This window comes from Acipenser ruthenus, chromosome 27 (genome assembly GCF_902713425.1).
Source record: "Acipenser ruthenus chromosome 27, fAciRut3.2 maternal haplotype, whole genome shotgun sequence".
NCBI lineage: Eukaryota > Metazoa > Chordata > Actinopteri > Acipenseriformes > Acipenseridae > Acipenser > Acipenser ruthenus.
Window position 1 is genome coordinate 21,910,306 of NC_081215.1, and position 24,541 is coordinate 21,934,846.

Sequence of the window (24,541 nt, forward strand, 5' to 3'; positions counted from 1 at the left end):
AAATGGAAATTAAAATTGAAACGTAATTGGTTGAATTACATTTTATATAGAACTTTAAAGGCAATGCTATAAAACTAAAAATGCCATCTGTCAATTTCAGTCCAATGGAATCATTGTGTTGAAAAATCAATATAGCACTTGTACATTCTTCCGTTTCTTATCCACTAGGACAATAGTGATGATCAAAAAAGCAACAAGGATTACAGTACCTTGGCCATTCTTGGGTTAATAACATAATAAGAGATGTTAGATAAACCTGGATTATGTGAGCATGCTGTGCTGAAAAAAAACACACAGTAATACTGTAGTTTAGCTGCCTGGATTGGGAGATCAAATGTATGAAAAGCTGTTGACCTGGTCTATTGTTAATGCTTGCACTGTAAAGTACAGGAATTTAGAAGCTGAAAGGATTAATACTTTTTTTTCCTAGAACAGACATAACAAAATCTGCTGCAAACGTGAATAGAATCCTAAACGTAGGCTTCAGACTGAGTCAGAAGGGTGATTCTCCTCCAGTATACCAGACATGTTGAACATAAGGTGCAAAAACAGTTGTTCAGAGTCACAAACTACAATACTCAAGGGGACATGTATCAAGATCGACTGACGCGATGGCAGAGTGTAAAGTAGCGCTCTGTCGCAGCACAAACTTTACCCCATCCCGAATGTATTAATTGGCACAAAGTTAAGGCACATTTAAATGCTTAAATGCGCCGGTGCTCAAAATGGGCTACTGGTAGCACAGATTAACAGACTAATCTGAAAAATAATGCCTCCCCTCCAAATGGGCCACCTAAATTGAACAATAGGTAGGTCATTTGGAGAGGCAGAAATGGGCTAACCTGTGTTTTAAATAAAATGTACAGGTTTTAACCCACTAAAGCCAGGGTATCTCATCTGGAGAGGCAGAAATAACCTGTGTTGACTTTACATTATATTATTATTATACGACGGATAAAACCAAATATACATTATGAAAAGGATAACTTAATTAACCAAGTTTATTATACGACAAATACAAACAATTGTACATAATGAAATAGCCGGTATCGCTTTATAATTTCATCCTCAGGGAGATCAAAAGGGTAATACGGACCATAAATACTCTCCCTTCTTCTCAGTACTCTCCCTCTGTTCCTGGGTTGTTCAGGAAGGTTAAGAGCCTGCACTCTCCGTCACAAGAAATACATCATGACTGCTGCCACAATGCTCTTTCCTATCAGCTGCTTTTTGACTTTTTCTTTGCGCCCAAATAAAACCAATTTGAAATCTGACTTATTTGTGGACCCTTTTAGAGCCGGCGCAGCTGTTCTGCCGCTTCATAAATCTAATTTTAATATCACAGACTTAATTTACAAATGAGCCCCACCTACAATTTGCTCATGCATATAATTAAGGCTTGACACACCTTAAAGTGCATGGCTGATAAGCGGCGGAGCACATTGCACGGCAGAGCGCATTTTGGCGGTGCTAACACATTCTTAACTTGTCAAAATCATGAACATACGGGGCAATTTTAAGGCCAGCATAAACTCGGCACTATGGTCTTAATGCCGTCGCAAACGCTTTATACATTACCCTCTCATTGTTTTCACGCATCACACGTGTTAATGGAGTCCTATTTAAATCATCTTTTCCTTTAAAGGTTTAGTGCCTAATATACCCAATATATTTTATACACTTAGAATAGAACATATTATTATTTGTTTATTTAGCAGACGCCTTTATTCATGTTTGGTGTAATGCAGTTTGATAAAATGCCCATTTTGTATTTTGTTTATATGTCGTGTTATTGTATTTTTAAACGTGAATCTTGTTGCATGCTGTATGAGAGCCATTTCAAAGCTGCTTTAAAAAAAGGACCCGCTTTACCAAATGCAGGTTCCGCAAGACTTCAATGAATGTGTTTTTAAAACATTTTAAATGCCACACGAGCAACGCCTTCAATTTGTTTGTTAATGCCAAGCATTTTGGGTGGCATTGTGAATTTTTGTTTTAATACCAGCATTTATTCCTCCTTAGCTAAGGCGGCACACAGAATTTAGATGTAATCTGCTCCCAGTATGCAACTAATTAAGAGTCACTTTTCCTTCCAGTTAGAATGCCACTTAACTCACGCATTGCCACCCAGTGCTTTATCATATGATGGGGGCATTAAATTCAAGTCAGGGTAGGAACATGGATTTTAAAAACATAGTTACAACCAATTTAAGGTTATAGAAATAAACAAGCAAGCTATAATAAATCATTTTCACAGCATACTGTATGTAAGCCATAACAAGTCAGCATCAACAGGCAGATGTAAACTGTTATGTAATTGAAATGGCTGTTTATGAGGTTTAAATGTATTATCATGCATGGACATTTTCATGATAGTCAATACTAATCATATAACACTGAGCTCTCACAGGCATTGTTTACAACAACATTTTAAAATGCCTGCACCCTTAACAAGCAGCCATTCTTCTCACTAGGCATTGTGCTGTTAGACAGGCACTGCAGCAAGGCCAGGCAAGCAGACAAGCAGTGCATTTTGTTCATGCTTAAGAATCTCTGCCTACATTCTCTCCCCTACAGTGACAGCTCTGCTCATCTCTGCTGGGGCTGGCTAAACTTGTGCCTGTCCTGTTTTGCAGGGGGTCCTTAGCTTTGCTCTCCTGCTCCTTTTTCTCCTGGATTCTGGCACTGATCTCTTGCTGAAATCTACACATCTGTTCCTGCAGTTCACTAATCAGATTTACCACAGACTGCAGTAAGGAAAGAAAAAAAAGGTGAAGAGAAACAGAAAAAAAAGAAAAGGAAACACACAGAACAAGGAAAATAAGACAGGGAAAGTGTGAAAAAAGCTGTAGGAACTTAAATTAGACTCTAAAGGGAAGCTAAAACATTATAAAAGGGCAAATTACAAAAAAAAAAAACGCAAAGCCATAAAGCGGATAATTTGAGCCTTCTGTACATTTTAAGTTGGTACACTGCCAGAATGGAGACCTTTGTCCAGCTGCCAAATGTGCAGTTTCCTTTATCAGGGTTAATGTTAGGCCAGCTCGAATTGTGGACTTAACACACAGAGGGCCCCAGAGAGGGCAGAGTTCACGATTATTGGAATCAGCTAAAGTGAAACCATGTAAGTCAAACCTGCTTCTAACCACAACCCAGGGGGCCATCTAAATATTGTACACTTAACACAAGAGTTGGATTTTGTACCCAGGTGCTTTAATTAGTTCTTAATAAAGAGACCCAGTACTTGCCATTACTTGCCTTGTCATTCAGTGGCAGCTATTTACAAAAGCAAAAGAAGTGAGGTCATGTCTTAATGCCAAACCACAGTAATGTCTTGTCTGAATGTATCGCTGTGGAATGTTTTTGAGGCGTTTCTCTCATTATAGACCACTGATGGGAGGCCCAAACCAGCTGCCCAAAAGCAGTAAACAGGTTTGATTTAAAAGATGCAGGCAGGGTATAATTACACATGAACAGCTACGAGGTTGCAGGCTATTGAATGTTCTGCCCTAAACTGTAAAACCACTACCTTCCATGGTATCTCTGTGCTTCCCCCCCTCAAGAAAAATGTTGTATATTCCAATTTGTTTTCCTCTTTCTAACATAAAGTACTGTGTATAAATAGCATAATAAAAAGTCATGCGTTATTGTTATACAATGAACTGGACACCTGGCACCATGGTATACCATCCAGTACAGTATATCACAATGCTGTTAACAAAAAAAAATATCACATTAATAAACTACTGGATTTCTAATAAAAGACAAATAAATACATGGATAAATAAATAAATAAATAAATAAATAAATAAATATCAGGTTGATCTCTGTTGTACTTTGCAATGGATTTTTCATTTAGAAAGCGGTCTCACTGTCTACATGTTTTTTCCATCACTTCAGCTTCATAACATTTCTATCTAAGGCAATTTCCTGAATTACTTATCAGTCTCTATCTATCTCCCGGGCTCTTCAGTGTATCAATAATAGTCAATTACGGCGGGTTAAAAAAAAAACATACACCCATACTGCTACAATGCCTAAATTTACATTAACCCTGCCAAATTGCTGCTACTAACACTGGAAAGAGAATCCTAACAAACAGCACTTGGAATTTTTCTTTAATTTTTCCCTGCCTTTTCTCACAGAATAACACATTTTCTACTACATATGCCGGATGGTGGTGAAGTTCTCTTTAAATACTTTCAAACCTGGGTTTTTTTCTGTCCTTTTCCTGGCAATTCATTTTGAAGTGAAACAATATATTTATGGATTTAGTTTTTGTCTGTATTCATTGAATTAATTTATGAATGTGCCTCAAAGGAATGTAGCTACACAGTACATTCTAATATGGATTAGTATATTTGTGTCTCAAAGATTTCATAACTTACCAAAAAATTTGCACAAAAACAGCTTCATAGTAAATTCAAGGAAGCCAGTTATGACAGTAGAAATATCATAATTAAAAATATATGATTTATACCATTACATATAGATCTGTAGATGTCAAGATCCAAACCCTAAGGCCAAACTTAAAGAGAATAAACAAAAAATAAACCAATTACCGTATTCCTTCAAATTTAAGACGCGCTTTTTAAACCATTTTTTGCTTCTCAAAAATTTGAGTACAGTATAGTGATGCGTGTATTAAAATCAGCAACAAAAGACGTGCCAAGCAATGTTCAGTGCTGTTGTGGTTGCTGGGTTACATGTTGCCTGATGCCGTGGAGTGTTGTGTCATGCTTGCTGTTGCCAGGATGTGGGATGCCGTAAGTGAGTGGTGGTATGTGTATGACAGAGACGCCATCTTAAGTATTATACAGTGCGCAGCACAATAAACGAGCTCCGTGGTTAATCTACAACAACACTGTTTCGTATCAGTTTTGTACGATACAACAGCGTAATTGAGGTTGTATCTTTGTAATGCATATTTATTTGATGTTTTATTTTTTCCTGAAATTGAGGGCTGCGTCTTAAATTCGAGGGCTCTTATATGGGAAGGAATACGGTAGTTTTGGAAACACAAGTCCATGGCAGGTCTATTTAATATACCAATTCCATTAAAAGAGATGTAAATCATTTCAAGAATCAACAACAAAAGTACATTATTTACTTGAGTAAACTACCAAATGCATTTCAGCAAAAGTAGAGCCAAGCATATTAGAATCAGCCTGGTATAACAGAGTATGTAATGAAGGGTCTAAATTCTCAGCTGCCTGGGTGCCATTCGATATTGACAGACTGTTATTTTTGGGAGCCCCTCTATTCATCCCAAACTGGTTTCAACTTACAAGGGCTATCACAAAAGAAAGTGTCCAGAAAGAGGATCAAAGCTAACAGCAGAAGACACATGTAAAACTTTCAAAGTATGTTATTTTAAAATTACCCTCAATATAGGATCAGTCATACGTTTTGACAGACTGCTTACTTGACAGGAAACACTGTAATAATTTAGACATCTATGGAGCTATACAACCAGACTGTGGAAGTGGGCCCCCTGTTACGTGTAGCATGTCTGTTTTGTTGTACACAGTTCAGTTTTTCAGTACAGATCAGTTGAGCATAGATGAACCTACCTCAGCTTTGTGCTGTTTCTCGTCGCAATCATTTTGCTCCTTTTCCATTCCAACTAGTTTCAGTTTTAGGTGTGAGACTTCATCAATCAGATCCAGTTTCTGGGTTTCAAGGTAAGTTCTGCTCAGCAGCTCCTGCAGAATAAAGCAGTACAGATTCAGTCACTCGGGCTGCCGAACACAAAGTATATCAAAGAACATGTCAACCGGGATCCACGACTGCTAAATATAAACTGTAATGTACTCTATTTATATGTTCACAGAGGCACAGACTGACATGTACCAGATACAATGTATGTACACATTTCAGTCCCAGAGATTACAAAAAAACAGCTTTAGACAGGACAGTCAATGCCCTTTGTCAGTGTACTGTACATACATCTGCAGCATGTTAAAGTCTCATTACAGTGTGATTGTTATTGTTAAGTAAGCTTGTCTGGCAAGCTTGAAAATGCAAAACAGATACACTCCTCAAAACATTTCCTTACAAAAAAATAAAAATGATACTTTTCTACATGTTTGTTTCCATGTGTTCACATTGTGTTGTTCTTATTATTAAGGCTAATCCTGGATATCATTTCAGGATAGTCACTGAACACCCTTCTATCTGTGTTGTTGTCTCCTATTCAGATAAAAACATTTAAATTCATTCTAGTCAATGTTCCTACAAATAGTATTTTTCCTTTTTTTTTTTAATATAGTCAGAAAAAGATGCATGACATATTTCTGTATAGTTACTAGGTAGGAGTTACAGGAGTTAGTGAACAATGCTATGCAGGAGAAAATGACTTTACTGTTAGACAGTGTTGTGACCTGCTGTGCATGTAGCTGGAATCTAGTATACAGGTTACTGTCTATCCTGGGTGGCACCCTGAATGAGAGGTATGTGGATGGGACAAGAGTTCAAAAATGCAGCTGGCTTCTCTTCAAAAATGGCAGAAAACAAGGTAACAAACTTACTGTCCACTTCAGACATGGCAAGAGCAGCTGGGTAAGCCAGACTACAAGGTCAAATTAAGTACCGGTATATTCATTTTAACAGTCTAAAATGCATTAGAATGGGGTAGATTAACTCAACTTCACTGTAACAAGTGTAAAAAAGCTGTGCGATTTTTCAAATTGAAGCCATTTACCATTTTGTGAGCTCCAATAGCTAAACTGGTTTAGAGCTATGCTGCTGTTATATTTATTTTTTGAGTCTCATAAGGGTAACATCTGGAAAACATTATGCTTATGTCATCAGGAAGTGATTACACAATTGTCAGAATACTTCCAACACTGTGGTTATCTCACAAAGTAAATGCAAAGCAATCTGTTTAATATTCAATGCAATTTTTTAAAACAAGAATATATGGCAATATGACTATTAGGTAACAAGACAAATCAAAACACTATAGATATGTCCCTGAATATGTATTATTACATATTCTTAATGGTGACACTATTTTATTATATACTGGTATATATTTTGCAGTCAGCACATTTTTTCCACTTACTTAGTAACTTGATCAAAGTTTACCAGAAACCTGTACAGCACATCAGACACATTTACTTTAGATAAGTAGAAAGCAAAACACTGCAACTGTGATACATACCTTCCTTACACAGAAGGAAAGAACTGACACTGGCAGGCAGTAAAAGCAGTTTCTATCTGCATCTCCTCCAGTATACAGCAGGCAGCATTGCTCTTGCTAGCACAGCATTTTACAGGAACTGTGTAGTCTAGGTTCAATGGTTCAGAACTGTCACTGACAGAGAATTATAACTTCCTAACTCACAGTTTGCTCAAAGTACAGCTAACGGAGAGCTTGACTTCACCCTCACAGTCTTTGAAAAAAAGGGCATCCACAAAGCAGGAGGTGTGTCTGACCTTGCAAAACAATTAATGTTCCAACTGTAAAAGCCTGTGTGCCTGTCCAGGTACGCATACCATCAGGCAGAGTCGTAAACCTAAAGGTACCAAATCCTGTGCAGAGGTGCAGTAAACAGAAATTCCCATTCCAATAATACCTCTGTTTGTAATTCAGAAACCAAAGGCTGTATTCTCCACATCGTCATAAGCATGGCTATTTTTCAGAAAGGAAAATGGAATGAGTTACTAGACTAAGGAAACTTTGTGCATGCCTTTGTTCCTGTGTAACCTCTTGCACACTCAGATTTTCCATGGGAAAGTCAGACCGCAAATACAGATTTTCTTACTGTAATAACTCTTCACAGTAAGGGGGATCAACCTCTGTGCTTGTCTGTGTATTCCACTTCTACACTTTGCAGTAGATGACATTTGTTCTATCTAGAGTTTCTTGAATTGGGGGGTGGCTTCACAAGTGTCCCACAAAGTGCCACAAAGGAGATCAGTGAGTTAAACTGACCAAAAGCACATGTTGTTTGATCTTATTTCTAAGGTTAAAATCTTGGTTGTAAGATTCTGTGATTGGTAACGTTATCCATTTGTTATTTCATCCAAAACTTTCCGATCATCTATATGACCTGTATAAATAGGAAATTTGAATAAAAGCAATTGGAAACAAAACTGTTGAAACTCTAAGCATTCATTATAAAGCCTTGTATCCATTGCTTACTACCCTAAAGGCTTAGCACTCTATGGGAATCTAAACTTCCAATTTTCTCACGAATCCCAATGGAAGCAGCAAAACATAGTCTGAAAGCTGTCATACTGTAGATAGACTGTAATACTGAATTGCACAGGCTATAACCAGTTTAGACCCCTCATAGGAATGGCATTTTATCAGTTGTAGATTAACAAACAGTTATACGCCTGTGTGTGGAATGCATGAGTGCAGACTGCAGTACATAGCTGGATGTGACAACACCTACTACTGTATAAGGTTCAATTTTTCACTTCTTGCACATTTTTAGTCATAAGTTGTTAAAAGTGCTCAAGTCTTTCTCCAAAATCTACCACCGAAATAACAAAATATCCACAGCCCCATTTTAATGCAATATTTGAGCTCATACTGGTATTTATAGGTTGTAATCCCCTGAAGTGATTGTACTGTGCACCTCAATTTGACTGCCTTGTTTGAACTGCTTATAGTCAAGTGGAAATAAGTTTAATTCCATAAACAAACACTGTGCCGTGAATGTGTTCACATTTATTGAAACATTCAACAGCTATCTCTTAGGATTGTTTTATTTCATGCTGAACCTCATTTACAGGTTAGCCCCTTTTTAATGAGATAGCTCTGCTCACTTATGTGTTATTAAAAGCCCTGTCTGATGCATTACAGTATACCTCAGCATTCAGCTAGGCTAAAAAAACCCAATCCATTAGCAGCATGTAACAATTTTACTTCCGATCCTATTAAACAGCTTCCATGTGATCTAACTGCTTATAAATGCAAGAACGTTGAACTCGTATTTAATCTCCAATGGAAATTGTCCACAAGTCAGGCAAAACAAGCATGGTAAACATAACAGTGTGCACATTGTATTTAGATGTTAACAGATGTGTCATTGTTTAGGGCTAAAAATGCCATGTACCCGCATGGACCAGAAATGCCCTGTGAAGCTCTTTTTAAGCTTGTAAAGCTAATTAACTTTAAAACAAAATATATGAACACCTTTCAAGTCTTTGTTGATTTGAATCCCTGAAAAATCCAAACTTTTTAAAAGATATTTAAGATTAATCAGGTTGGAATGCTGTACAATGTGATCACCCTTTGAATAATTTAAATTATTTAAAAACAACAGGACCACTGGTTACGTGGTGACATACTCACTGGGATTTGATTAAATGAAACACACAATCAGATATTTAGATGAGAACACATCCTGTTTATTCCATCAACAGACCCACCTTTCAGCAAATAAAACCAGATCAGTCACCTTTGCCTATTAAGAATGTGGCTTAGCTATTAGAGGGCAAACCCAGGATTTTGCAATCCTGTGGTTCTAGCCAAAGGATTCGAAATATTTTAAAAAGAAACGTGTGGTAATAGTGTCTCCAGATCTCAGTCCCAACAACAATAAAGTCAAAGGGTAATTGTAAAGTTGACAACTGAAAATAAAACCAAAAAAAGCAATCCATATTACAACCAAAATAACAATAAAGAAACCAGGCACTGGATTTAATATGCAAAAACAACGATATTAAATCCAACGGCAGAAATGTGAGCGAGACCGAGGTTAATAACGGATGTTAAAAGAGCCCTTACCTGTTGTAGCATTTCCTGTGTGGTTTGCCGTTTGTGATGGTGTTCGTCCAGAGAGCTCTCCAGGTCCCGGATCTTCTCTCCCTGAGCTTCCACCTGGTCTGTGAGCACACTTACCTGCAAGGCCAAAGAGAGCAAGCACATCCACTCAGGCATGCCTTAATAGGCCACCATAAATCCACCCACAGACACCACTTCTCAAAACCTAATAAAATATGCAAATTTTACCCAGCCAAGCTCGGACAAGCCCAGCTAGCTCCAGTAACTTAAAACAATACTGATACAAACTAATTTGTCAGTTTGCTTTTTGTAAGTTAACTATTCATTAACAATTGATCTATCTGTTAATACCTCGTTTTTAGTGTGGCTAATTAAATTTATGATCCCCTTATGTAAAATAGTGGTCTCTTAATCTGTAAAGCTCAAGCGTATTCAGGGTTTTAGACATAATCTCAATTGTGCTAACTCTGCTGCTCTGGCTTCTGATCTACAACAGCAGGTAAAAAGAAAAGCAACTCTTCTCCTGGTAATCTGCAGCCAATCGCCTTACCTGTAACTAACGCATGGAAACTTTCACCTATCATCTGTGTTTTTCAAAGTGGTGAAAGAATGAGCTGCTGTCTATAAAAGGTATGTGTTGGCACCTGACTGGAGGCTTTCCAAGTTCAACAAGCCGTAACATGTGAGTAACGTGAGTGTGGAAAATAATGGACAACTTTTTCAGAGCAAGTCAAAGCCAAGACCAATTTGGAATTCAGTTTTCCAACATAGTAAGCAGCAATGTCAAAATCAAAGCAACATGTGAATATATCTATCTAAATACATATAAAGTAGATATAGCATAATTTTAACTTATAAACCTATTATATACTGTAATACGGTTTTAAGGTTTCAACAATTTAATTCAAAACTCTAGCTATTGCAGTTTATCTAGTTGTCTAAATGTAAGCTTTTATTTTACATAAATAATTAAAACTGAGCAGGGGTTTCTCATAACCTAGCTTCGATTTCATGTAGACAAGTCATAGTGTTTATCTGCATATTGTTTATTTGAGCCAGGATAGAGTGGGTGCCAGTGCTTTCAAATAAAGATATAATCTATCAGTGTCCTTCATGACACACTATAAAAAAATGAATGTGTACAAAATGTTAATTACAAAGTGTAAATAATTGCAAAAGCAGATGGCATGTCTAACAACACAATACTGCTCAAACAAAATAAAGTATTTGTATGCCTTAGAAACAAGGGACGTTGTATTAGCAAACACACCTGTAGCACCAATGACTCCTTATCTGCTTCTAAACGTGCCAGACGCTCTTGATAGGTTTCACTGCTTACAGAAGAGCGAAGATTTGCCTGGGGAAAATAGCAATGTATTAGAATCATATTTGGTCACATAATAATAATTACAATAATAATACATGAAAAAAAAAAGACCAGGTAAACAGTGACATTTTAATCATAAATGAAGATGTACTTTTCAGATAGCTCAACATCAATACATGTTAATGTATCATTTTCGTGTCCAGTCTAATGAAAACACTTCTGTAGTCTAACAAAGCCACTACAGGCGAGTAGGCGGGCAGGGCGGTTCTGACTGTCCTTTGTGTTCTAATCTTGTCAGAAACATTTCAGCAGCTGTGACACAGACAGTAGAGGCCATTGCTTTCCCACTGGCTTATTTATAGTATTGGTTGTTGTAAACGCAGCAGTGTCCTTAAGAGACTCACTTATTTAAATGACTGATTTCAGAAAAGTTTAAATGTAAAAGGCTAAAAGAAGTTTATAATGATCCCCACACCTTCACCTGGCAGGGGGATTAACACATATTTTGCACCACAGCAAAGAACAATGACAGTTTAAATAACCTTTTCACTGCCACCACTTTGTAGGATTAAACTAATTGCTTAATATGTCTACTTTTGTTTTAGCTCCATAAAAAAAACTCAAATGCTTTTCTTTTCAAATGGGTTAGTTACAGTAGTTTCTATTGGTGATAGACGATTAACAAGGGAGGATTTAAACAAGAGTCTGAAAGGAAATTGCTGTAGTATCTCTTATTTCTATCTCCTCTACCCCCACTCCTCTCTCCACAGATACTCACTACTCTCTTGTGTGACATTCCATGTGATGTAAAGATTTACAGAGTCGTTTTTACTTTATGTATAAACTGAAAAAACAACAACACACATTTTTTGTCTCTTCACAGGCACAGCATTTTAAACTAATTCAATGTGTGCTTCCAGGCAGGATTAGTAAATACTCTCCTTTCTCAAGACATTTGGGTCTCAAGTTGAAAGCCAACCTTGTAGTTCTGTCTAGGAGCTACAGCGCAACAGTGCTCTAGAATGGTTACAAAAGATCTAGAACTTGGATGACCTGGCATCTGGTGAACCAATCATGTACTTGGGTTTTCCTTTGAATATGTCACTTGGTGTGCCTGGGTTCACTTGCAAGGCCATCTCACAACACAGATGCACCTAAAACATTAGACATAATCTCTTGCGCGCATTTATGAGACAAATCAAGTATCTGTTAGCTGCTTAAATCCACTGCTTCATTTAAGGTACTATAAAGGAAACCAATGACAAGAAGTGCACCTCTAAATCCAGGACTGTTTTATGGAATAAAACCTGCTACTCTATTTCGAAACGTTTAAAACAAACAAGCTTTCTATTTATTCAAAGCCAAACCTTTAATTGTATTTTTTTTATTTACTTTCTGATTAAATGTATTAGTTAATAACAAATCCCTTGAATGTAACTTGTATTGCACCCTGAGGATGGTTTGTAACTTCCAGCTGTCTCACTCTAGCCTAGGTTTTTTAACCCCACATACAAATGTAAACAACTTAACCCCAATCCAGAACAAATCAAGGTCAAACCTCTTAGCCATCTGATTACCTTATATGGCATGGTCATTTTTTCACTCTTACATTTATCTTCCTTTTATTATTTGTTTTAATTGAAAAACCTTAGAACAAAAACTTAAAAAAGAGGTTTTACTGTAATCCTGTTGAAAGTAATATCCCTATCCACCACACAATTCTCCAATATGGAAGTGTTGACCTAGTCTTGCTTTGATAATTTGTCATAATCTTTTGCTCTAAATTTTATATGTGACTTATTATATGTTGAGTAATTTCACTTTAACTTTAAAAAGAAGAAACAATGTCATCTGTGGACATTCCATAGCATAATTTCCTAGTTCTATTATTAGTGGATGCTACGTATAGCTATTTATACCAAAAAAAAGTCTCAACGGAATTCAGAGGAGTGTGGTTTGCTAATGTAGTACTCTTGAACAGACCTTAGACAGTCAGTCTGGAGATTTTACTCCATTGTTATTGTGAGTATGAACCAGAAAAGCACTGTTCAAATGATATTGGATGTATTATTTAAAAGAAGTACTGGTCAATGGAGATCACTATGAGTGGGTTGCTGAACAACAGATCATTAGGAGTGAAAGGCAACAATGTGACCACATTTGAACAGATACTGTCATTAAATTTTGCAACAGGCTGACAAGAAATACCAATCTATACTATTTCTTTGTAATTAAGGTAATTGTGGAGCAAGCATCAGAACAAATCTACAATATTATAAGTGACATTGCAAAGACGTTTACATTCTGCAGATAGGCAAATAAAAAAAAGGCAAATAATATTTTTTCAAGCATGATTAATTGGTTGAGAACATCTTTCTTGAATAAATCAGTGTGTCATACCTTCTAGTAAAAAATATATATATATATATATATATATATATATATATATATATATATATATATATATATATATATATATATATATATATATATATATATATATTACTTGTCTATGAGATATGGGGCTGCCAATAGTCATAAAGTCTTTGTCAGACAGTTACATAACAGCTGTACAGCACTATGGACAACAAAACATAAAATTGTTTAAAAATAAACCATTGGACTGGTTCGAGAAAGCAGTGCTGAGAAATTATTAGATCTGCATTGCTTCTAGCCACAGGACTGGTGTCTGACAAGTAGCAGAAAGTGTTGACGGGTACTGTACACTGTGCTAGCAGTGGGGCCAACAGCTGCTCTACCCACCCTGCCCTCCTCCCTCCTCAGCACTCTGCAATATAGCAATGATACCCTGGACCGGCTAGATAATGGGCTACATAATATCTGAGAATAGGGGACTCCATACAACTAATATTTTAAAATAGTTCACTTGTGATGCTGTAATCCACAAACTTAGCTAATAAGAAATCTTTCAAAGACTACAATAAATGGATGCAGTAAATAGCAAATGAACTGCCATTTATTGTATTGTACTGTAACATATTTGTTGGTTAAAATTATCCCTACCCTTCTTACTATGCAACCAAATCTTAAGCGTTATTATCTTGGTTTGTTATAACATGTATCGCAGCTTTGCAGGGGCCATGGAAATCCTCAAGATTCTGAAAGGATCGTTTTTTTAAGATTACTAATTCAAAATGTGTCGTTGTCAAATCTGTTATCTGGTGTAGAGAAACTCAAGTGACACATCCTTATCAACAGAAATGAGTTTAGCCTGTCAGCAGTTTTAATTAAAGCCAATTCAAAAATGCTGCTGTCAAGGAAGATCATCCCGTCTAAGGAAGAGAGAATAGTCTCTTTCACAAGCAGAGGCAGATTAGAAATGTCACTTGTCACTGCAGAGCTAGAGTATGCTTTGTAACCTATGATAAAAAAAAACGTATTTTATCTCACTTTACAATGATTCGGGCATTAGCTTTATTTACAATGACAGTTATCACAAAAACATTTTAAATAAAATTAAGAGTGTTTAGTGAAATTGGATGCTTTGATGAAAGGGCAAACCCTATTTTTTTCCCCATCTAGAACAAAAAATTATTGAGCCAAATAATAGCTATGGCCAAAAGTTTAGCATCACCTAGAATGTTATGATTGAGACATCATTTAAAAACGATATGAACATTATTTAGATATTTTATTTAACATCATGTGATGAAATAAACTACAAAATGATATCGCAAAAGTGTACTGGAAGCCATAATAGTTGTACAGTATTTCATGTTAGATTTCGAAATGTCACATTTTTTTAATTTGTATCCGTTTTTCGTTAAGTATATGGAAAACTGCAAAGTGGTATGTAATTCAATATGCTAACGTAACATTACTCAGCAGGTTTCATTTGACTTTAGGAAATAAAATTTATTAATTCTATAGGTTAAAACAAAACTGTTGACCATAGCTGTACAATTTAACTAATTCAATTTCTGACTTAAGGAGAATTGAACCCACGTCTATGTAGCTATGTTGCCTCTGTGTAGCTATGTTGCACCTTAGGAAATTTGAGTTTGCTTAGAGGGGTTAATTTTTTTAGCAATGCTCTTATTGCCTGACACCCATTTCAGTTTGGCCTTGTAATGTCATCCAATTCACATTTTAATCCAAGCTGAACTGGTGGAGTGAGCACTTTACAGACCCAGCTGAGAGCTTGCTTGATAATTGGAGAGACCCTGCCCTCTCCTTTTAGACAAGTTACTCAGAACTGTAGTCCAGTCTACCTAATATCCAGCTTTCACTTCTGAATCAAGTGATCCATATTGTGGAGCTCAATGCTACATATGGTTCAAGATCCATCCATTGGAAAACCATGTCATAAACATCAAATATACAAGTAAACATGAACAAAGTAGTGTTTAGAAAAGAACAGTATCACTAAACAAACTCTTCTTATTAGTATTCTGAATTTAGTTTAAAGCCAGCAGCAATGCAAATCATGTGGTACAGGCTGTGACCCGTTACCGAGATCATAACTGAAATAGTTTATCATAACCATAGAGGCCCCATCTCTGCTATGTACTGAGCAAGTTGAGGGGTATTTATGACAATTTAGGAGGCTTGTTTAAGACACATTTTGAAAACAGTAATCCCATTTATTGCTTCTAAGTGCCATGCAACATTTCAAACAGCAGTAAGTCTCCCGTAAGAACACATCTAGTATTACACACATCTATTTCCTGTTCATTGCCCCTTGGGTGGTAGAATGCAACCTCTTGGCCTGCAGTAAATATCCATCATACCTTTATACTGTAGGGCATTCCAGAATTCCTTTGATTATCCTAGTCAACGTTTGAATGATTAATAATCTGAAATAAGTATTAAACATTAACTAAACAAAATATAAAACTGAAAACCGAGAGTATCTTTTGGTGAACGGGTTTGTATTAGATTGTATTCCTCAACAGTTAAAAAGTGTTATTGCCTTTAAAGGGTACATAAGGACCTTTTTATTTTATTGTGGTACATGTTCCCATGTGTAAACAGTACAACTGTTTACGTAAGGTGTGTGTATTGTTTTAATTTTTATTTTTTTTTACATTTTGATATATATATATATATATATATATATATATATATATAATATATATATGCAGGGATTTAATCTAATTCTAAACGTTCAAAATACTATTCATAAAATTAAAATACATACCATTCAAAAACTTACAACCACAAAAAAAACAGAAACAAGAAAACCAGTAACATATTCTTTTGGAGGTTAAAACTACATTTACTAACATTTTCATTTTTATATATTACAATACAAAAAAACGCATGCAGCAATTTTCTTTACCTAAAATAGTCCTTCCTTGCCAAATGCCCCCAGGTGGCTGGTCTGTATCTCTGCTACCTGACAGCAGCCACAGTTACAATGCACATGAATGTTTCTAACGCCAAGCTTTATGGGGGCTTTGGTTATTGAAACAAACAAAAGAAAAAAATCTCACGAGAAAGACAGATGATCTTTGTCCTCATGTGCTCTGCACTAAATTAGATTCTCATGAAATACTTGGCAATGCCTAACACTTCACAGATTTATATGCTTTCCTTAACAAAACTTAAACTGTTGAGAATACCTGGAGATACATTTAATAAGGAAATAAAGGAATCAGCAAATACAGCACTTACCCTTTTAAGCCAAGTGAAATGCTTGTAAAAATCAATATCAGTGTCCATGCTTCAGGCCCATTGCAGCCTTAACTTTTGTCTAAGTCTTAGAGTAGCTTTGTGTGTGTGTGTCAGAGTATGCGGTGCTGACCTGCAATGCTCACTTACTTTGTAGTATTGCTTGAAACAAGACACTGCTCAATTTATTCAGCAGATTATTTCCCAAGCACCTCAGACTCCACTCCCCTGACGCGGAGAAGCAACTGTACAAACCCAGATCTGAGAGTGTCGTCTGGTCCGAGCCATGGAGCATCTGGTTTTTAATGAAGTTAAGTGACAAGCTCTAAAATCATGCTGCGGACTTTGAAAATAAATCATGCCAGCTGGCTTCTTTCGAGTAGCTGCTTTCAATAAACTTAAGTCTCTATACACGTCTAAACTTAGCTGTGCCTAGGTGTTTTTTGTTGTCGAAATAAAAATTGTACAGCCTTCTTGCTCGTCACAGATAGATCTATTAATCAGTGAAACTGCTCTAGCTCTCCGTTTAAAGGCTGGCTGGAACTCATTACCAAAAGACCCTACTTCCTGTTGAAGTTCAGTTGCTGTTCTCCATAACTGGCACAGCCCCCACGGTTTGCTTCAACCCCTAAAACAATCATTTAAGCTGCTAAAGCCCTTTCAGAATAGGCCAAGCAAAAACCTTGCACAAAATCAAAGCCGTTCCTTTAAACTCGTAAAATCCCCTGCTGACATTAGCTGCCAAAAAAACAAACAGTTTTTCTATTGGAATGTAAAGAAAAGTAAAAGCCATTCTGGTGCTCATTGAGGTGCAAGTACTGTAGAACTAAGAATAGAATGTTCTCAGGGTCAAGCACAGTGTAGAAAGAGGCAAGTTAGACCTCTTTCACTTTCCAATCAGTAAACTTCAGCCTCTGCCCAGCACCATTTCCTAGATCTGAATTGCATTCTTACATTCCTCTGTGCACTGAAGTTACTATGGGATATTTCCTGTTAGCTACAGAGACTGTTCTGTTACAAGGGACCCTTGTTTATTACAAACTGAGCAAAGATTCACAGAGCTATTTTCATATAACACACTGTATCACTCTGTCTCCAGATTTCAAATGTTTACGCACACAAGAGTATCTTAGAGGAGGCTGTGTGGTCCAGTGGTTAAAGAAAAGGGCTTATAACAAGGAGATCCCGGGTTCAAATTCCACCATAATTGTAAGTGACTCTGCAGCTGATGCATAGTTCACACACCCTAGTCTCTGTAAGTCGCCTTGGATAAAGGCATCTGCTAAATAAACAAATAATAATAATCTGCAGTTTGTGACCTCAGAGTTTACTTTGAATTGACCATTTGCTAAATGCTAAATTAGTGTCAGTACTCAACAGCCAGCTTCGGAAAACCTAGCTGATTATAATACATTATCGGTATACAGATTTCCTTTTTTGTTTTTTTTCTTTTCTTTAATTCCCAACTCAGATCTGACTGTGATCTTGGCACATCCCATGACACTCGCTTAAAGTACAGATGCAAAATCCCCAGAAAACTGCCCAGTTGGGCTATCCAGTCTAAATCATCTTTGAATAACACTTACTGGCATAGATTCCTTGAAACCGTCTATGTAAATGCAGTCATTACAGGTATTTAAATGACCTTTGTTCCAGTTCTGCTTGAGCATAACATTACTACAGCACTAAAACAATTCTGATAGATCCTTCAGGTTTGAATCTGTAAAAGTTTAAAGATATCTCCAGTCCTGACTTATCTTCTAAAGGAACACCAATATTATTGTACTGTGCACAAAATCTGCATGTGACAAAATTGCCTGGCAGTATTTCTGTATTGTACCAAGAAAATCAGGAATAATCTCTTGCTGTTTCTATAGTATTCTTAAAAGCAAAGCATCAGATTGGAAAAGACATCTAAGCTCTCCTGGCTTGTTATTCTTTGGGGTAAAGACATTGACCTTCTGTCCAGGACACATACACAGAATCCTTGAAAGTAATACAAGTTTCAGCCTAGCAGACATTAAAGTTTCACTTACCGTGCCATTTCTTAACAAATGAAAGACATGAACAAAGATTCTCCAAGGAGGCTAAAAATGAAGCAGTTTTGTTTTCTACTGCAGTGGGTTATCTTGTTAATATGAATCAAAATCCCAACTCATAACACAGGCAATAGGAATGAAGATAAAAGACATTCCTACCAGTTAAATGCTTACAACTCATCACCTAGATACCAGGCTTCACCTAATCATGTACTATAATATTCAACATGACAGAAACCTAACAGTTTGATTTTTTTTCTAAGACAATGCTTTTAAGCCGAAGTGCTTTTCCGTGCTATGATAGGACAATAACACCTTTACCCTTTAACCTTTGGATATTTTTCCCCCCTTACTATTTTATCCAGTAAGCTTTTTAGGTATGCATTTTATATTGTATTTGCAAAGAATAACAACAGGGCTTTAATATGCTGAAATAGAATATTGCTGTTGAGACCAATGTTACAGTGTTCAGATCCAAATCTCAGAAAGGACAGTTCTGTCTGTGGGAAGCTAATTATTTTAAGTATCCATGAAGCATGGGCCACTGAATGATCCACATCATCCACATCCAACACTTGCTCTACTTCAAAATATAATTTGTCTCCAAAAATGTAACCATTTGTTTGTCTAAATATAGAAATAGCTGAATGACTACAGTTGTGGATCCAGTTGTTTGAGCTCCACTTTTTTAAGAGACACATATTCTATCTCATAATAAAGCATGACTCAGTTGAAATAGGCTGTGCATACGCAGTATAATTACATTATAAAATCACATTCAATGTAGGGTTACGAATAGATTCCTGGTTCTCTCTGTTCATAATGCATATTTTATACAAGAGCCTCCTTGAGAATAATGCAACACAACCCTACTTTGAAATGAGTGTTTATTAAAAGAAAATGAACCGTGTTGCAGAGTAATCAAGCAGTATGCGTTGTTAAGCTTTGTCATGGGCACAGACATAACAATTGCTTCCTTTTTTCAAATCTATTTTGATATTCCTAGGATGCTGTCACTGTCTGAGCTCAATGCTGAAGAATGTGGAGTTCCACAGAGTAGATAGACTATATCTAGAAACAACTTCCCTTTCATCAGTTACTTAGGCTAAGCAACTGGCTGTTTACAACTTGGACCAGCACATGTTCTGTCAATCAGTTACACTGCATTTATGACACAGAGATGTAGAACGAGAACACAGAGTAAAATCACACTCATTTCCATACACAAAAGAAGCAGTGATCCAATATCTCCTGCATGGTTTGAAACTCGCACTTGTTTGTATTAATGGCTAATAAGTATTGAAGAAGATCCACCTTGACTGTTCTAAACCAACCTCAAGGGCAAACATTTCTTAATGTATATATTATCAGGTATTATTTACACTACATTGCATGCATTGTACATCATCAATAATTAATCATTTATTTTACATGCTTTATCAGAGGCTGTTAAAAAAAAAAGAAAAAAAAAAAGATTGAACTGGTATAAAGACTGTGTATAATTCCAAGTGAAGAGTATCGTTTTATTTAAAACAAAATACATGCATGGATTAACATCAAATTCCAAATCAATGTTTTTAGCATTAAAATTTTCTGGGTGCTTCATGTAGACCCTTCTTACTAAACATCAAAGGGCAGCTGAATTATACTGGCGCTGACACTGAAGACACTTAAGCAATACCAGCTGTTTGCAAAAAGCTGCCTTTATTACATTTAAACCCAATGAAGCCAGAGCTGTTCTGCATTACCAACAAGTCCAACCCACTTAATGAACCATTATACCCTATTTTCTGAATTCAGTTCTAACTTACCCCCACACCAGGGAAGGGTTCAAGTGATCCCCCTGTGTTTGAAAAGAATGAAGTGAGAGAAGCAGCAAGTGAAAGACTAACAGGAAATTCAGTGCTATCCCACAAGAGTCTGAGTGGATTTCACTGGCTTTCTACTGCATCCAACTGTTTCTCCCTCGTGATGAGCTGAGCAGCTCCAGTTGCAAGACTGGGATCCAAGTTAATGTTCACCTGCTGACATCCCATATTCTCTGCCCAGAAAAACACTTGACTATTTCTAAGCTGTACTGAATTTAAACCTGCTGTAAGCAAGTCAAAACCAGATGCTACACCGCTGTTTTATGGTTTTTAATGATCTCTATTCCTTTCCATGAGACTATTCCCCTTTAGTCCACTTCACCTCAGACATCCACTGGCTAGACGGGAAGATATACAGTATGTTTCCATCAATCTGACATTCAGAGGTCTAGCAGCATCTGAGAATCAGGCAAAGTTGTTCTTCTAAGTGAATACAATACTAACTCAGGGCTGGGAATAGGACTCTCATTGCATAGCAGTTTGATCCATTGCAGATTTTACTGTGAGCTTAATAAGTCGTACCAGAGCTTGTTACCTATACACTGCAATTAATTAAGCTCATGAAATGGATTACACTTCAATACAATAGGTGTCTTGTTGTCACCCCTGCTTTGGTCATTAACTCAAAACAGTTATCAAAGGTCCAAAGCGCTATTTTACCAGCATACAGTATATCAAATGTCTATCTCATTATAGAATAGGTTCTTTCTCAAGCTTGATTAGGTCATTAAAATAATAGGGTTGGGTATTTCTTTCAAAACTCAGAAACACGTTCACTACTGACATTAACCAGTAAACACACTCCATAAGCTCTCAATAACAAGATTATTTTAATAGCGTTTGCTAGTTATAAATAAAATAAAACCAAGCACGAGCTTCAGTTTTTGATTATTGAAAATAAACTCTTACAGTAACTTCAATAGAGAAGTCAAACAGATATTATTTTCTAAGCACGCTATGGAACACTCTCCTAAATACAGTTTAGAAAGTATTACCATGCATAATTGTGAGTGTTTTATATTATCCATGAATCTTTTATTTCAGATACTCACTGTGCCAGTCTCTAGCCAGTCCTTCAGATACTGTGCTGTGTCGCCTGAGATCTGTGTTCTTAAAGACTCTTTCTCCCCTTCGCTCGTCAGTAATTCCAATGCAATTCTCAGCTCTTCTGTAAGTTGTAAAACCTGCAGGGACCCCAAATACACTGGTGCCCCAATGTCAAAGAGGCCATTGGTGTACTCTGCGGCAGCTTTGGAGCCTAAATTAAAAACATTTTTTTTTAAAAGTTAGATTTTTTTTTTCTGGATGCTGTGACAAAACAAATCTCACTAAATATCCTATGACGATCACTGGAACGCCCCATTCACAGTGCTGTTATTAACACTCCCCTTATGTACTGCAGTATTAGATATCCACATACCGTATACAGAAAATTACAGCAACTGAACAGCGCTGAACAAATTGAATGTATCAATGCAGTCACCTGTACTCAAAGCTTTATTTATGCAATTCTGAATCAACACAATTTACCAGTTTGGAGGGAAACAGTTGTAAAATAAATCCCAGGTAGTTTTGTATTACAACGCACTGACTATATATGTATATGAAACCACTGTTGCAGAGGGAAATTACATGTATATACTCATACTAAGTGTGGCAGGACAGAGTTTATATTTGTGTGCCCTCAAATCACTAAAGTACCTGTGCTATCCATGTGAATGTGCAACACATTTAAATACCTTAATGCAAGGCGTGATGTTTTATAACCCAAGTAGCTAGTTTCACAGACCCCCGATTAGCACTAATCATGCACTACTCAAAGGTAATTTTTGGTAAACTAATCCAAGGTTAGAGCTAATCAGGGTCTGTGAAACAAACTATTATTAGGGTTAGGGCTGCCGTGTGTTCCTTGATACAGTCAGATTCCTGTCCAGAAATAGCCTGCCTTAATGAGCTTGATCTTCATAAAATAATAATTTTAAACGTATGTTGCTCCAAAAATATAACACAATATTGTGTTTCAATTCTAGATTTATACCTTAACATTAAGAACAAATTCATCACTACAGTAATAAGAAAAGATCTACAGTATACATGTATTACCAGTAGAGAGCCTGTAGAGGGCACTCAATTAATTCTGTAACTTAAAAACAACCGCACGGATTTTCATGAAACTTGAACAAAAAAAAAAATCTATATCATTTGAAATGCCATCCCGATCTATTTTGAAACGGCTGAGAAAACATATCCCTCAAAATCGAATTTAAACAAGGCTATTATAATATATATCAATCAAACATGTTTTGAGTTACCCACAAAGAACCCGTCTGTTTTCTGTTTATACCATGTGTATTTAGCCATATACTTATGATGATAGAGGTAATTTATTTTTCTTTTACAGACTAAACATTGCAGTTGCTGGGGGGAGCAAATGAATTCAAAGCTTGGCCATTGAAGTATGAAAAAAAAAAACAATAGGATTTGGAGCACCCACGCATGTATCATAAATGTATAGGACACTGCAGGTGATGACAGGGTATTACTGTTTCAGTTTAATGTTTTCTGTCACATGTTACCTAACACACTTTTTGTATTGCAAATGTCGTACAAATAAAGTATTCAGGCATTGTGAATCTTGTCAATGTTTAATATGAATTATTTTCATACTTCAGTTTTAATCAATCAGTTTATTCACACACCTATTACATAATTAATTCAATTTTGGCCTGTAGGTGTTTAGAAATACTCAAATGCTGCATTAAAAAAATCATCAAATTATATAGCCAGTTATTCGTTATTGAGCAGTGTGGAGTAGTGGTTAGGGCTCTGGACTCTTGACCGGAGGGTCGTGGGTTCAATCCCTGGTAGGGGATACTGCTGCTGTACCCTAGAGCAAGGTACTTTACCTAGATTGCTCCAGTAAAAACCCAACTGTATAAATGGGTAATTGTATGTAAAAATAATGTGATATCTTGTAACAATTGTAAGTTGCCCTAGATAAGGGCGTCTGCTAAGAAATAAATAATAATAATTGAATTTTGTTTAACAAGGATAATATCTTTGACACTATTGTCTCATTCACAGGTTGGTCTTAGAAAAGACAATAATATATTACCTTATACTTCATGCATTCAAGATCAGTTATATCAGGTATGTACTTTAGCCATTTCTTTATAATCATTTTAGTACCTAATTCCTGTTTTTAAATCAGAATACTACCCTGGGATGTAATGTATGCAACATTTTGGAGACTGGTTAATGTTTCTCTCCATGTGTGTATTATAAATGTACAGCTTCAGGTACAACCTGGGTGTGAACTGGGTAAATGTATGTTGCACCTGAGATTAGTGTTGAGGAAAAGTAAAGCAGTCATAGCTCTTAAATCATTTCTGTTCTCATTTTTAAGCACAGTTTAGTGCAGTGAATTCTAAACATGCTAGTGACAGATATGTGGGATGACATTTTGGAAGACAGTGGATTATTTTAAGTTAGGGGCAGTTGTGAGGAAAAGCATAAACAGCCTTGGTCGTAGTTCATATAATACGGGACGTTTTACCCAATCCCTGGCTGATGTTTACTGCAGGCATGTCACAGTTGCCAATCGTGTGAAAACAATCTGTGGGATTATATTTTGGTGATGGAAGTCGAAACACATGTTTTCTTTTACTTTAAAAAAAAAAACAACATAAAACCCAGTACAAATAAATACAAAAAACACATTTAAAAAATGGAATTATAAAATATATATATATATATATATATATATATATGATAGCGGAACCAATGAAAAAAATAATACATAAAGGAAAAAATTTTGAGTTATGGGGAAATACAGTAAATAGATGTACTGTATTTATTTAATAACTTTTTAATTAAATTATTCAAATCGTATGTATGGATTATTTTATTTTCTGTATGCAGTATAATACAT

General features: G+C 36.2%; 1 protein-coding gene across 20 annotated transcripts in view; it reads right to left on the bottom strand.

The window, feature by feature from the left end:
- The window catches only part of LOC117432384 (liprin-beta-2-like), a 60,040-nt gene that overhangs the window by 20,026 nt on the left and 15,473 nt on the right, over positions 1–24,541 (bottom strand). For 9 of the 20 annotated variants that reach the window (XM_059001737.1, XM_059001740.1, XM_059001738.1 and 6 more), the window contains exons 3-7: positions 21,663–21,868; positions 11,013–11,099; positions 9,746–9,859; positions 5,574–5,705; positions 2,562–2,747 (exon numbers count right to left, since the gene is read on the bottom strand). In XM_059001737.1, coding sequence (XP_058857720.1) covers positions 2,562–2,747; positions 5,574–5,705; positions 9,746–9,859; positions 11,013–11,099; positions 21,663–21,868 — 725 coding nt within the window. The other 11 variants (XM_034054249.3, XM_034054250.3, XM_034054242.3 and 8 more) reach the window with 7 other exon arrangements.